Raw genomic sequence first — 11330 nt, 5'->3', positions numbered from 1 at the left:
AAAAATGAGAGGATAAATAAATCTGACAATTAATTCAGCTGTTACTCACACATGCACATAGTGACACCCATTCCCAAGTCTCTTATGAACCCAATTCTCCCCAGATGGCACAGGAGCCAGGCAGAGCTCAGCCAGCCTGGACACCTCTGCTTCTGCCCAACACCCTTCAGAGTCCCAGTGCTGATAGGAGCCAGGCATCCCACCAAAAGCTGCTCTATTTTCTTTCCAAGTTACTCCCAGCCTACCCCGTCTCATCTCCTGCCAAGATCAGCTCTTTAGCCCTCTGCATCATTATCACAGAGCATACATAATTTCATGGCAAATCACAAGAACTGATGTATGGCTATTTGGATTGCAATTGTCAGGAGAGTAGAAAATGCTTCCTGCTGTACAGAGCCCAGGAACAGCCTCTGGCCAAAGGCTCAGCTGGGGCTGGTGTGTGAGGGCTGTGGGCCACCATCGTGGGAGGACACAGGGCTGGGTGCTGCCAGCACAGAGGTGTGCTATTCTATTCTGGTGTGATATTTGTACCCTTTTGAAAAACAAATCTTGCCCTGCTCATCGCTGGGTACCCCAGCTGCATCCCAGTCCCCTTCATCACCCACAGGGTCCCTGCAGCCTCGGGGTGGTTACTGGTGCCCAGTGCAGTGTCCTGGGTGCACAAGGACAGCCTCCACCTCGTGCCCTTTTCTCCCTGCTCTTGTCACTCAGCATGGCCTAGCTAAAAAAAAACCCCAAAACCCACAAACATCTTCTTGTTTTAATTCTTTCCAAAAGAAAAAAAAAATAAAAAAATCTCTAATCCTGACTAAACACTGATTCATCACCAGAAGGTCACAATGCTCCTGCACCTTCTCAAAGGGCAAAGGTATCAGGGGCATCTTTTATCTTCCCTTTCTCCTCAAAAACTCTTTCTGCCACTTAAAATACAAGTGAGTGTGGATTGTGGACATATTTTTATTGCTGGTTTTCAAAGCCATCTGCTTTTGTCCCATTTCATTTTCATCTCTTTATGTAAGAGCTTTGCAAGTAGACCTAAAGTTTTCCATCATTAAATTCTAAGCGTTGGCCTTGAATTGAGAGTTTTCCCACCTTCTCTTTCTTCAGCATCAGTGTGAATTATTGGCCATGGAGACAGCTGTCAGCCCTTGTCAGCATTTAAACCCTGATGTGAGAGGTTGAACAGCCCAGCTCCTGTTTGTACTGAGTTATTAACTTACTCTAATTGCCTTCAGAGTGGCAAAAGCCTTTCCATGAAGGTTTTTCAACAAAATCTCTGGTCTCAGGAGATCTTTAGGCTGATTTTTAAGAGCCAGCAGTATCTGCCCACTGCATTGCCATGGCAGCTGGTTGTGGAGGAGCACATGGAGATGGGAGGAGGCAGATTTGGTCAGTGTGGGTACATACGTGGAGGGATTTCAGAGGGTGTCTCAGCAATCCAGATGATCCAGGGTGAATCTCAGCAGCATGGAGAAAGAAACCTTTTGGATATCCCTTGGGCAGACAAACCAGCGCTGGCAGAAGGCAGGGATACACCCTGGCTGAAGTGCTTGTTGCTGTGCTCAGGAAAACATCATTCGTGTAAAATCCACTTCTGAGCCCCAGGAAAGGCAGCAGAAGGCCCTCAAACCACCTAACAGCCATTCAACGGACTAAATGGCATACAGTCATCAATCAGTGCTCATGCACAGCCATCCCCCCCGGCTCAATGACCCCCACCCATCACTCCCCACCCCAATCACACCCTCCAGCAGTGGGAAGTGCTCCCCAGCCTATGGCATCACTGTGGGAGGGGGACCTGGGCACTCCCAGCTGAAGTTATTCACACCTCATGGGACAGGTGTTGGAGGTAAAGCAATTTAGACCCACAAACAGATCCCAGGGCTTCTTAATTAGGTTGCTTAACTTCTTAACTAGGTAGTCACTCATTAGCATCCCCCAAAATTTCTTACAGCCCTGGGTGAATGAGACAGGGGTCCAAGGGTGCTCACTGTGCCCTCATACATGGAAAAATATCTGCTGCCATCACCCCTTGGCCCCTCAGCCCATTTTACCTTGGACACCCCATCAGTGCCAGCACAGGGGTCCCTTCACCCTCCCACCCCTCACCTGCAGCCGCCCCGTGAGCAGCTCGAACTGCCCAGGCTCACACACACCCACAGCAGGAGCCGCTTTCTGCTGCCAAATAAGTTTGGGGTTGGGTTGCTTTGTTTGCTTTTTTATTATGTAACCAGCACGGCAGCGGTCGCGCGCTGTCCCCCACCGCTCGCTGGGCACCCGAGCACAGGAACAGTGAACAAACCCGTCACCTTTAGCAGAACCACCCCCTCCCCTCTGCAGCAAGCTGGGGAATTATTTACACCTGGGGGTCTCTGCACAGCCCCGGCTGTCGTACAAGTCCCTCCAGAGCAGCTGTGCACAGGCTGGGTACACACAGAGAGATTTTTTTCCCCTCCCAGTACAGTTCAAGAGACAAATTGTCCAGTTTGTGTTTGTACAAGTTACAAAGCTGGTAAAAGTTAAGTTTAAACTCGGGGTTCTGGAATAGTTTAAATGCGAGTTTCTCCTGGATTGCGCAACCGCAGCCAACAGCACGAGGTGGTGCTGTCAGACCCTGTGAGATTTTGGGGTGCTTGGGGATGCCTCAGGGGGGAGAACGAGGGCCAGAGGGGGAAACACCACAACCTACAGGAGCAGCAGCTCCTCCTTTCCCAAAACCACACTCCCCTGGGTCCACACCTGAGCAGGTAAAGTGGGGCCATCCCTCTGCAGCCTCCCAGGTCCGGGGGGGAAGCCCACCAAGCTGCTCTGTGCCTCCTGCCCACACACTGCCAGCCCATTGCTGGGACACTAATTAATTAACCTGCAGCAGGAGGATGCTCTGCTCCTGCACCACAGCAAGGGGGCTCAGAGCTCCCCAGTGCTGCTCTAGGGCTCTCCTCAGAGTCCCTCCACCCCTGTCCCTGCTGCTGCCAGCGGCAGGCAGCTCCGGGAGGGGCTGGGGTGTGTGGGGAGACCCAGCAATGGAGACACAGCAAGACAGAGAGTGCCAAAACCAAGCAGTGCTGTGGCCAAGTGTGGGGCTGAGCTCTCAGCAAGGGGGGCTGCCCAAGAGTAGGATCCCACTGGAGCAAAACCCACCTGTCCTGGCCTCAGCTCCTGCATCCTTGGGCTGCTCCCCCAGCCTAGGGCAGGTGGGATGGGGATACATGGCACAGCCAGGGCCTGAGCTCCTGCACAGAGCTGGGAACACCAGCAGTGTTGTCATGTTCCCCCGTTCAGGAACAATGCCAAAGGATCCCACTGAGCAGGGGGTGAGGCTGCTGGAGCCCTGCAGCATCTCGGTGTCACCAGTGTCACCCCAGCACTTTGTGTCCTCCCAGCCCACAGCACTGTCCCCTCCTGCACACGCTGCCCTGCCCAGCAGCTGCTGGGTGACATCTGCCCATCCATCCATCCAGCACCACTGAGCCACAAACCCCGTAAAGGCTGAAACATCCTCACCAAGACCTTAGAACCCTTCTGCCATGCTCGTGGCACAGCCTCAGGTACTGCTGTGCTTTGGGCTCCTGCCCAGCCCCAGCCCCTCACCTTGCACACACAGAAAACAGTGGAAGTGAGAGAAGAGAAACACGGCTCCAGGGCTGGCACTGAGGGGTGGCACAGGCTCTTCTCTCCGTGCCATGGCTCTGGGTGCTGCCCATGGCTAACAGGGAGTGCAGCCCAACCCAGCCCAGCTGGGGGGGAGCTCTGCAGCTCCTGGCTGGAGCCCGTGGCCCTTCCTGATGTCCCCACACCCAGCTGCAGGGCTGGCACGGGGCGCCCACGTGGTGAGAGACCCGAATGCCTCCCCAGCACCTCCATCCCTGGCGTGCTGCACCACCCACCACTGGTGAGAGGCCCAAGGGCAGCAGCTGCAGTGCCCTCCTCTCGCCCCTCTGGCCACGGCTCAGCCCTCGCTGGGTCACTGGCAGGGTCTGTGGTGCCACTCTGCCAGCTCTGCAGCCACCGTCCACTCACAGCGCCTTCCTGGACATCTGGAGACACCAAGCAGCACACAGTATTGCTACTGTGCCAAGTGGGAACTTTATTCTTTGTTGTGGTTGGGGTTTTTTTCCCCCGCTGTTTTTTCCGAATCGGCTACGGAGGCGACTTTGAAGATGGGTCAGATTTGGATAATTCTTTTTTTCCCAGCAGAATCTGCAACATTTTAATAGCGTTTTGCCCAGACATCAGCTCTGTGAGTTTGTACAGCTCAGAGCCACGGAGACACCAGCAGCAATAACCTGGGAACGCAAAGACTTGTGCATTGTCTTGGATTTTTTTCTTAAAAAAAAAAAAAAAAGCACAACAGAAAAGACACAAACATTGATGAACATTTAAAAACCTGTACATTGTAAAAAAAACGAAACAAAAAATAAAACCCAACAGAAAAAAAAAAAAAACAAACAAAACAAACCCCAAACAAACAACAAACACCATCATTCTCTTGCTTTGAAATCAGAATCAACCTGGGAACGTTGCAGGGGGAAAAGAAAGATCCATGGGGAAGGTGACGGCGCCTGAGCCCGCGGGGCTGCCGGAGGCTGCGGGGCTGGGCCGGGCTGGGGCTCCTCTAGCGTATAGAATGCAAAGCATTTAATACATTTTATTTTTTTTTTTTTCTTTTTTTGCCATTTGTTTTCCCCCCAGAGCGAGAAAGCAGAAGTGAATGAAAAAAAGTCTAATATTTTTGTTCTTTAACCATGTAACTGCAGATATGAGCCAACATCATGGAATGAAAAAAATAATGTAAAGTAGAGCATTCGTGTGTATCACAAAAATACAATAAAAACTTTTTTTTAACTTTTTTTTTCCTTTTTTTTTTTTTTTTTTTTAAAGTTTCCTGTGAACTCCCTGCCACGCTGGCCTCCTGCCCACTCTGCCCCTGCCCTGGCCAGCTTGGAGGGCTCTGGAGAATCAACGTCTACAACCAGCAAAGGTGTGTGTAACGGGGGGCCCTGCAACCATGGCAAGATTTTTGTTTGGTTTTTTTTTTTTTTTAAACTAAGTACATACATTCTCCTGACTCCCAGATAACTTTGATGGATCATTGTTACCTTCTTTTTTTTTTGTTTTTAAACCCTTCCATACAATGGACAAATGCATCAAAGCCTCCATGTAAGAACAGAACCTCTTTTACAGCATGTAATACTGTGTTTTGTTTAAGTCCTTCCTTGCGTAAAATATTGACATAATTCACTGAAGGTATCAAAAATATACCCTGTAGACCAATACAATTTACAATTGCCTTTTCTCACCATTCAGAAAACAATGCACTTAAAGCAACCGAGCCCCTCGGCGGGCAGCGCGTGAGCCAGCCCGGGACGTCCCTGCCCGCTCCGAGTGACCCGGGATTGCTTCCATCCAAGGGACCAGGATTTTTTGTGGGTTTTTTTTTTTTTTTTTTTTTAAGAAACAGCTCTTCACTCCCTCCCCTGCCCGCTCCTCCCAGCCACGTTCGAAGCGTGTCGTCGCGGGGCCGATACGTCCTGTGCCACGGGAATGCCGGGCACCCAGCCCTCGGATCAGCCAGGGAACCGACCCCGGGGCCGTTCCGTCCCGTTTCACTTCTCAACCGTTTTTTTTGTTTTTTTTTGTTTTTTTTTTTTAAATCTTTAACCCGCTCAAGGTTTTGCAATTCTCAGGCACAATCCCCATGGCCGGGTCCGGGGGAGCATCCCACCGCCCGCTGCCAGCTCCGCAGGAACATCCCGCAGCCCTCGTGGGACGGCGCCGGCAGAGCGTCCGAGCGGCCCCGGGACGGACACACGGCCGCTCACGGTCCCTCTGGAGCACGGGGGTCACCGCCCAGCACGGCTGCCAAGATCGAAGATGGGTTCCTTGCATTTTGTCTCGTTAAGGCTTTTTTTTTTTTTTTCTTTTCTTTATCAGACCGAAGAGGATGCAGAAATTTCCAGATGTTGAGAAAGAAAAAAAATAACTCAAATAAAATAAAAAAAAAAAAAAAAAGAAAAAAAGAAACAAACCAAAACCATCATCCCCACCAAATTGTCTGGTTGGGAGAGAAGGGAAAAAAAAAAAAAAAAAAAAAAGAAAAGGGAAAAATGCAATAGCTCTGCTCCTGCATCTTCGCTCGTGAGAGCCGGCGGGGCCGGGCTGGTGGGCGCTCGCCCCGGGTGCCCCGCTCGCTCCCCGTGCCCCGGGTTTGGTCGCCGTCTCCCTGCCCTGGCTCCTCTCATTCACTGTCCGAAAGGGTTTCGTACTGGGAGCAGAGCAGGGGCTTGGGCTCCTCGTCCCAGGCGTGGTGCTGGCTGCCGGGGGTGCCCTGCGGCAGCGGGGCGCTGGGGGCTGCCGTCACCACCCCGCTGGGGAGCCGCATGGTGAGCGGGTTGTAGGGGAACGGCGTCGAACCTGCGCGGGAGGAGGAAGCAACACGGAGTCAGCACCGGCGGTGGCTGCGCCCCCCGCTCCCCTGCAGCCTCCCCACGGCCCTGCGAGGGTGGCACGGCCGCATGGGGGACCCGACCCCTCCAGCCCTACCTGCGGACGACGGCCTGTCCTCCCAGACGCGGTTGGTGAGGGGAGTCCTGCGGTTGCAGTCGCCCTCCGAGTGCACCGAGGACACGGAGGGTGGCCGCTCGCCCGAGGACAGACCCGGCGCCGGCGACTTGGCCTTGCGGCTGTTGGGTCTGGCAGCGATCTTTGGCTTCCCCCCTCCTCCTGCAAAGAGAGGCGCCCGCTGTCACCCGGCTCCTTGTGACAGGACTCGGGGGTTTGGGGAGGGGGTGCGGGTTCCCAGCGCTTCCCTTTTAGGAGCTTTGCAAAAACGGCTCGTGGCAGGAGGAAAGCTCACCCCGGGCCGACGGCAGCGCGGCGGGGAATGGCGATGGGGCGGGCGGAGGAGGGCTCTGCTCCCTCCCGGGCTGCTCCACTTTGTGGGTCGATGCCACCAACTGTCCCGTGGAGGGACGTGGGGCAGGAGAGGCCATGCGGCTTTGGCCGTTTCCCTGCAGGATCTGCTCCCGAGCCGGCTCGTGGCTCAGCCCACAATCGCGGCTCACGAACGGGGAGCTCCGTGGGCCGCCCCACACACAGAGCAAAAGCCCCAGGAGCTGCGGGGCCCTGAGCACATCCCCCATCCTCATGGTCTACATGGCCAGGATGGTCTTTCATCCCTCCTTACAGCAGAATCCCTGGGGATGTCGAGCCAGGTTTTAAAAGGTTTGAAGCCAGAAGGGGCTCTGTGGGGCAGGTGAGCGCAGATAAACCAGGGGGAGCTCCCCAAGGGGGAGGGATGGATGGGCTCCGCAGCCCACCCTGCCTGCCCAGCAGCAGGCACAGCTGGAAGAAGCTGCTGGTTTCATGCAGGAGCCAGAAAAGCTTTTCTGCAAAAAGCTTTAGAGTGCCTGGTGTTAGCTGACCCAGAGAGGTGTGAGCTGACCTGGAGGAAGGTGCATGTGTGCAACCCAGGATCCACTCCTGAGCCAGGGGCTCTGTGCCTGGATTCCCGAGGCTGATCCCTGGCAGTGGTGTCATGCTCTGTGCAGGGCACTCGTGTGTGGGGGACAAATGTTTCCCCCATCCATCCCTGGTCCCTCTCCTCCCTCCCTTTCTTAAGAGGGGATTTGCACAGCCAGCCTCTCATCTCTGCTCAAGTCTCCCCAAAGCTGAGCAGACCCTGCCATGGGGCTCTGCAAGCCCCACCAGGGCCCATGGGGCAGCTCACCCCCAGCTCTCCTCTCTTATCATCCCCTAGGCATCACTTTTACCTCCCTTACAATCTCCCTCTGGCGCCAGGTGCTCCCAGATCCCATCCCCTCATCCCAGGCTGGATTCTGCCCCGACACCCCCAGAGACAGGAGTGGGGAGGGAAATGCTACCCTGCCCTGTGTCCTCCACACCAGCCCTTCTCAGCACCTTCCCCTATTTTGGCAGCAGCGATCCCACTGGGGGTTTACAGACAATTGGGGCTGGCTATTTAAGTTTATGCCTTTGATTTTTTGGCTGGGGAGGGTTTCCACCCTCATAAACTTCTCCATTGTGTAAAAAAAATATAGGAAAATGAGATATTAAAAACCAACAAATAGGGAAAGGAGCAAGTCAGTGGTTTAGAGAAAGCAACAGCACCTTTGGAGACTATTAAATTAACATCAAACAGGATTAATCAGCAGATCCACAAAGCTCAAAGCTGGGGGAGGGAGGGGAGAAAAGAAAACCAAAATGAACAAAAATGGGGAGGGGAGGGATAAATCCCCCTGTAAATGGGGAGATAAAAGGGCTGAGAATTAATAACACAGAGAGAGTGAAGGTGGAGAGGGCTGCAGACCTGGCAAGGAGCGCACGTCCTCGTTTCGTCCATCAGCAGGAGTTATGGGCATAGCAGCGGGCAGGCTTGCACTGGCATTCAGAGAGTTAAAAGCATTGGCACTGAGAGGTGAGCGCTCTTCCCACTGCTCGTCATATTTACCCATTAGGGCTTTCCTAATTATTGCCTCCAACCCCATGTTGGTACTGGAATTCTCTTGGACCGACTGGCTCCTACAACTGATTAGCCCTGGGAGATACGGGAGAGGGAGGAGAGAGGGGTCGGGAGATGGGGGGGAGCCACATGAGAAGAAAGATGGGGGGGATGGGGAAAGGGGGAGAAAGGAGACAAGGGAGAAGGGAAGAAACAAACAGTCAGCACATTCTCGCAAAGCAACAAACTTTGTCATCTTGTTCTTTAAAGCACTGCGATGCACCCGTCCTCCTCCTCCTCCTCCTCCCGCTCCATCCCGCCCCGGGGCTCGGCGGGGGCTGGCGGTGGGACGGATGGGACTCACTCTGGGGTCTGGGTTTTGGGAAGGTTCCCCGGGGCCAGGGGCTGGGGATAAGGGTTTGTCACTGAGCCCCAGGGAGCATCTCCAAGGAACAGGGGCTGTGCTCCCAACCCAGCCAGGCTCGGCACGGGGACAGGAGGAAAGTCATTTGGATGTGGGGTCCATATGCACACATAGCAAAAGTCAGTGTGCCAGGAATTTGGAGGCCGGGGCGGTTTCCTATAAGGGAAATCAGGGAAGGAAGAAGGAGTACCCCACAAAAACACTTAATGAGAAAGACGTGCCTGGATTTGGCCCCGGGGTGAGAGGATGCAGGCAGCCCCCAGAGCTGCCTGCGTGGGTCGGGCTGTGGGGAGAGGGGAGCGTCCTGTTGTCCCTCCTCGAGCTCTCTGCAAGCCCCCTGCCCCCACCCCCTCTCTCCCCAGGCCGGGTTCCCACGGGGACCAGCGGCCCCCGGGCTGCGGGACAGGATGCAGAGGCGAAGTGTCCGCGTGGGTGTGAGTCTCAAGCCATGCAGTTATGGAGCAGCACCGCACAGGGACCAGAGGCTCAGCCACGCCACCGTCATTCCCGGGGTGGCAGTTACAGGGAACAAGCAAGGGCAAAATACAGACACGGAACTGCCAGGCCCCCCAGCTGAGCCCATCCTGGGCTATTGGTTCTGGGATCCCTGCCCCTCTGCTTGGAAAGGGACGGATCCCAGGTTCCCGTAAACCTGGTTTGAACATTTGTCTTGCTGTAAAAACAGGCAGGGTCTTTGCTGGTCCCCTCTAGCCGAAACTGGCCCTCAAATCTTGTCTGCCAGGGTTCCTCAGGTCCTCTCTGGCTGCACCTGCTCACCCCAGCAGCTGATGCCAGCTCACTTCTTCTCCCAGACTCATTTCCACTGGCAAGCAGTCCTACACCACTGGCCCTCCCACGGCACCAAACCCCTGCTCACAGCACCTCCTGCCCTTGGCTGTGGGAAACATGCTGCTCTCTTACTTAAAACTAACAACCTGAAGGCACTCCTGCTGTAGGAGAGCATTAATGCTTAATCAATTAAGTAGCAATTAGTATTCCTCAGTGGGGATTCACTCCATTCCAGAGTCACCCGGACATGTCGCAGTTCCCGCTGTCATTCCCCCTGGGCTGGTCGTGGGCCTGAGCACTCCTCCAACTCCCAGGAGACACCTGCACCAGCACCCCCCATCTCCTTTTCAGTCCTCAACATCACCACTTTGCCCAGCACAGGGTGCTGCTCTTGCCCCAGTTTGCTTTTGTAACTGGCTCCTGCATCCTGCCCAGCCCAAAGTGACAGAGACCCCACTGCCCACCCTCACACTCCCCTTTGCCACTGCCCTCCCACCCACCCACAGGTGACCACAAGGTCCCAGCAAGAGCAGGGTGCTCTCTCCAGGTGGGAGGTCCACCTTGCTAAGATGGTTTGACCCTCTGATGGCATCAGATGGCCAAGCCTTGCTTGACCTTTGGCCTCTCCTCAAACTCTGCCAGGCTTTCCAAGGAATTACACTGCCCTTTCTCCAACCCAACAGCAGGGAGTTACGGTGTGTCCCGGGCTTCTGCCTCCCAGCAACTGTTACACTTGGTTTTAAGGGAAAACAGAACAAAGGAGACGCTTAAATCTACTGAGCCTCCTGTTCTCCATAGCTGTAAGCCCTGAGGGAAACGAGGTACAGGTATGTGGGGAGTTACCTGCTCCGGTAATCGCTGGCATGTTGAAAATCTCTGTCCCAGGCTGCCCCACATCTGGAGAAAAACAAAGAAGCTCTTCAGCACGGAGAGCAGCACATGCAGGTTAGTGGCTGGGAGGACCTGCCATGGCAGCCATGACAAGACCCCCATCTCTGTCACAGCACTCTGGACAGCAGCCCAGCTCCTCCAGGCACTGGGGTGGGACTGTGGGTGCTGGCTGGGACCAGGAGTAACTCCCAGTGCCTTTGGGAGATCCACCTTCACCGCGTGGGAAAGGGCAAAAAAGCAGAGCCCTGAAAGCCAGGGCAATGTCTTTGTGCTCAGTGCTGGCCTCCCTCCCTTCCCCCCTCCTGCCTTTGGGATTACAAGCTCCATGAAGCCAAACCCTCTCTCCTGCCCATGGGATTTTCAAAGGCTCAATGCCCCCTATCCATGGAGCAGGTCTGGGACAGCGGAGAGGGCAAGGAGGAGGAAAAGAAATGTTAAATCAATATTTTCCCTCTTAGCTGAGCTGTTTGACTTGGATATTGCTTTCCTTAGAATAACAGAAATTCTCATCAAATAAGAGGCATATCCAATTTCTATATATTTTTTCTTGATAAGGGAAAGTGTGGAAGGTCAGGGGGTTCAGCCACATGTCCCCAAAGGGGCATAACAATACTGTTGGCTCATGGTAACATCATCCAAGAGACGAGACAGCTTGGTCCCTCTTATCCGATGCAGCTGTTGTAAGATGGATTCAAATTGAATTAGTATTGACTGTATAATGCTGGGCTAAATTAAATTATGATCCTATCTACTCTATTAGCGGTT

At 54.1% G+C, this 11330-nt stretch overlaps 1 protein-coding gene across 13 annotated transcripts in view; it reads right to left on the bottom strand.

The window, feature by feature from the left end:
- Positions 1-4067: 4067 nt before the first annotated feature.
- NCOR2 (nuclear receptor corepressor 2) overlaps positions 4068-11330 on the bottom strand; it is a 230542-nt gene continuing 223279 nt past the window's right edge. For 9 of the 13 annotated variants that reach the window (XM_053993433.1, XM_053993434.1, XM_053993436.1 and 6 more), the window contains exons 44-47: positions 10518-10571; positions 8330-8557; positions 6544-6723; positions 4068-6414 (exon numbers count right to left, since the gene is read on the bottom strand). In XM_053993433.1, coding sequence (XP_053849408.1) covers positions 6239-6414; positions 6544-6723; positions 8330-8557; positions 10518-10571 — 638 coding nt within the window. In that variant the 3' untranslated portion in view covers positions 4068-6238. The remainder of the gene's footprint in view (positions 6415-6543; positions 6724-8329; positions 8558-10517; positions 10572-11330) is intronic. The other 4 variants (XM_053993441.1, XM_053993443.1, XM_053993445.1 and 1 more) reach the window with 2 other exon arrangements.

Source organism: Vidua macroura, chromosome 18, assembly GCF_024509145.1.
Source record: "Vidua macroura isolate BioBank_ID:100142 chromosome 18, ASM2450914v1, whole genome shotgun sequence".
In the NCBI taxonomy this organism is placed as follows: domain Eukaryota; kingdom Metazoa; phylum Chordata; class Aves; order Passeriformes; family Viduidae; genus Vidua; species Vidua macroura.
The sequence above is the reverse complement of the archived record's forward strand: the minus strand, read 5'-3'. Positions and strand labels throughout refer to the sequence as shown.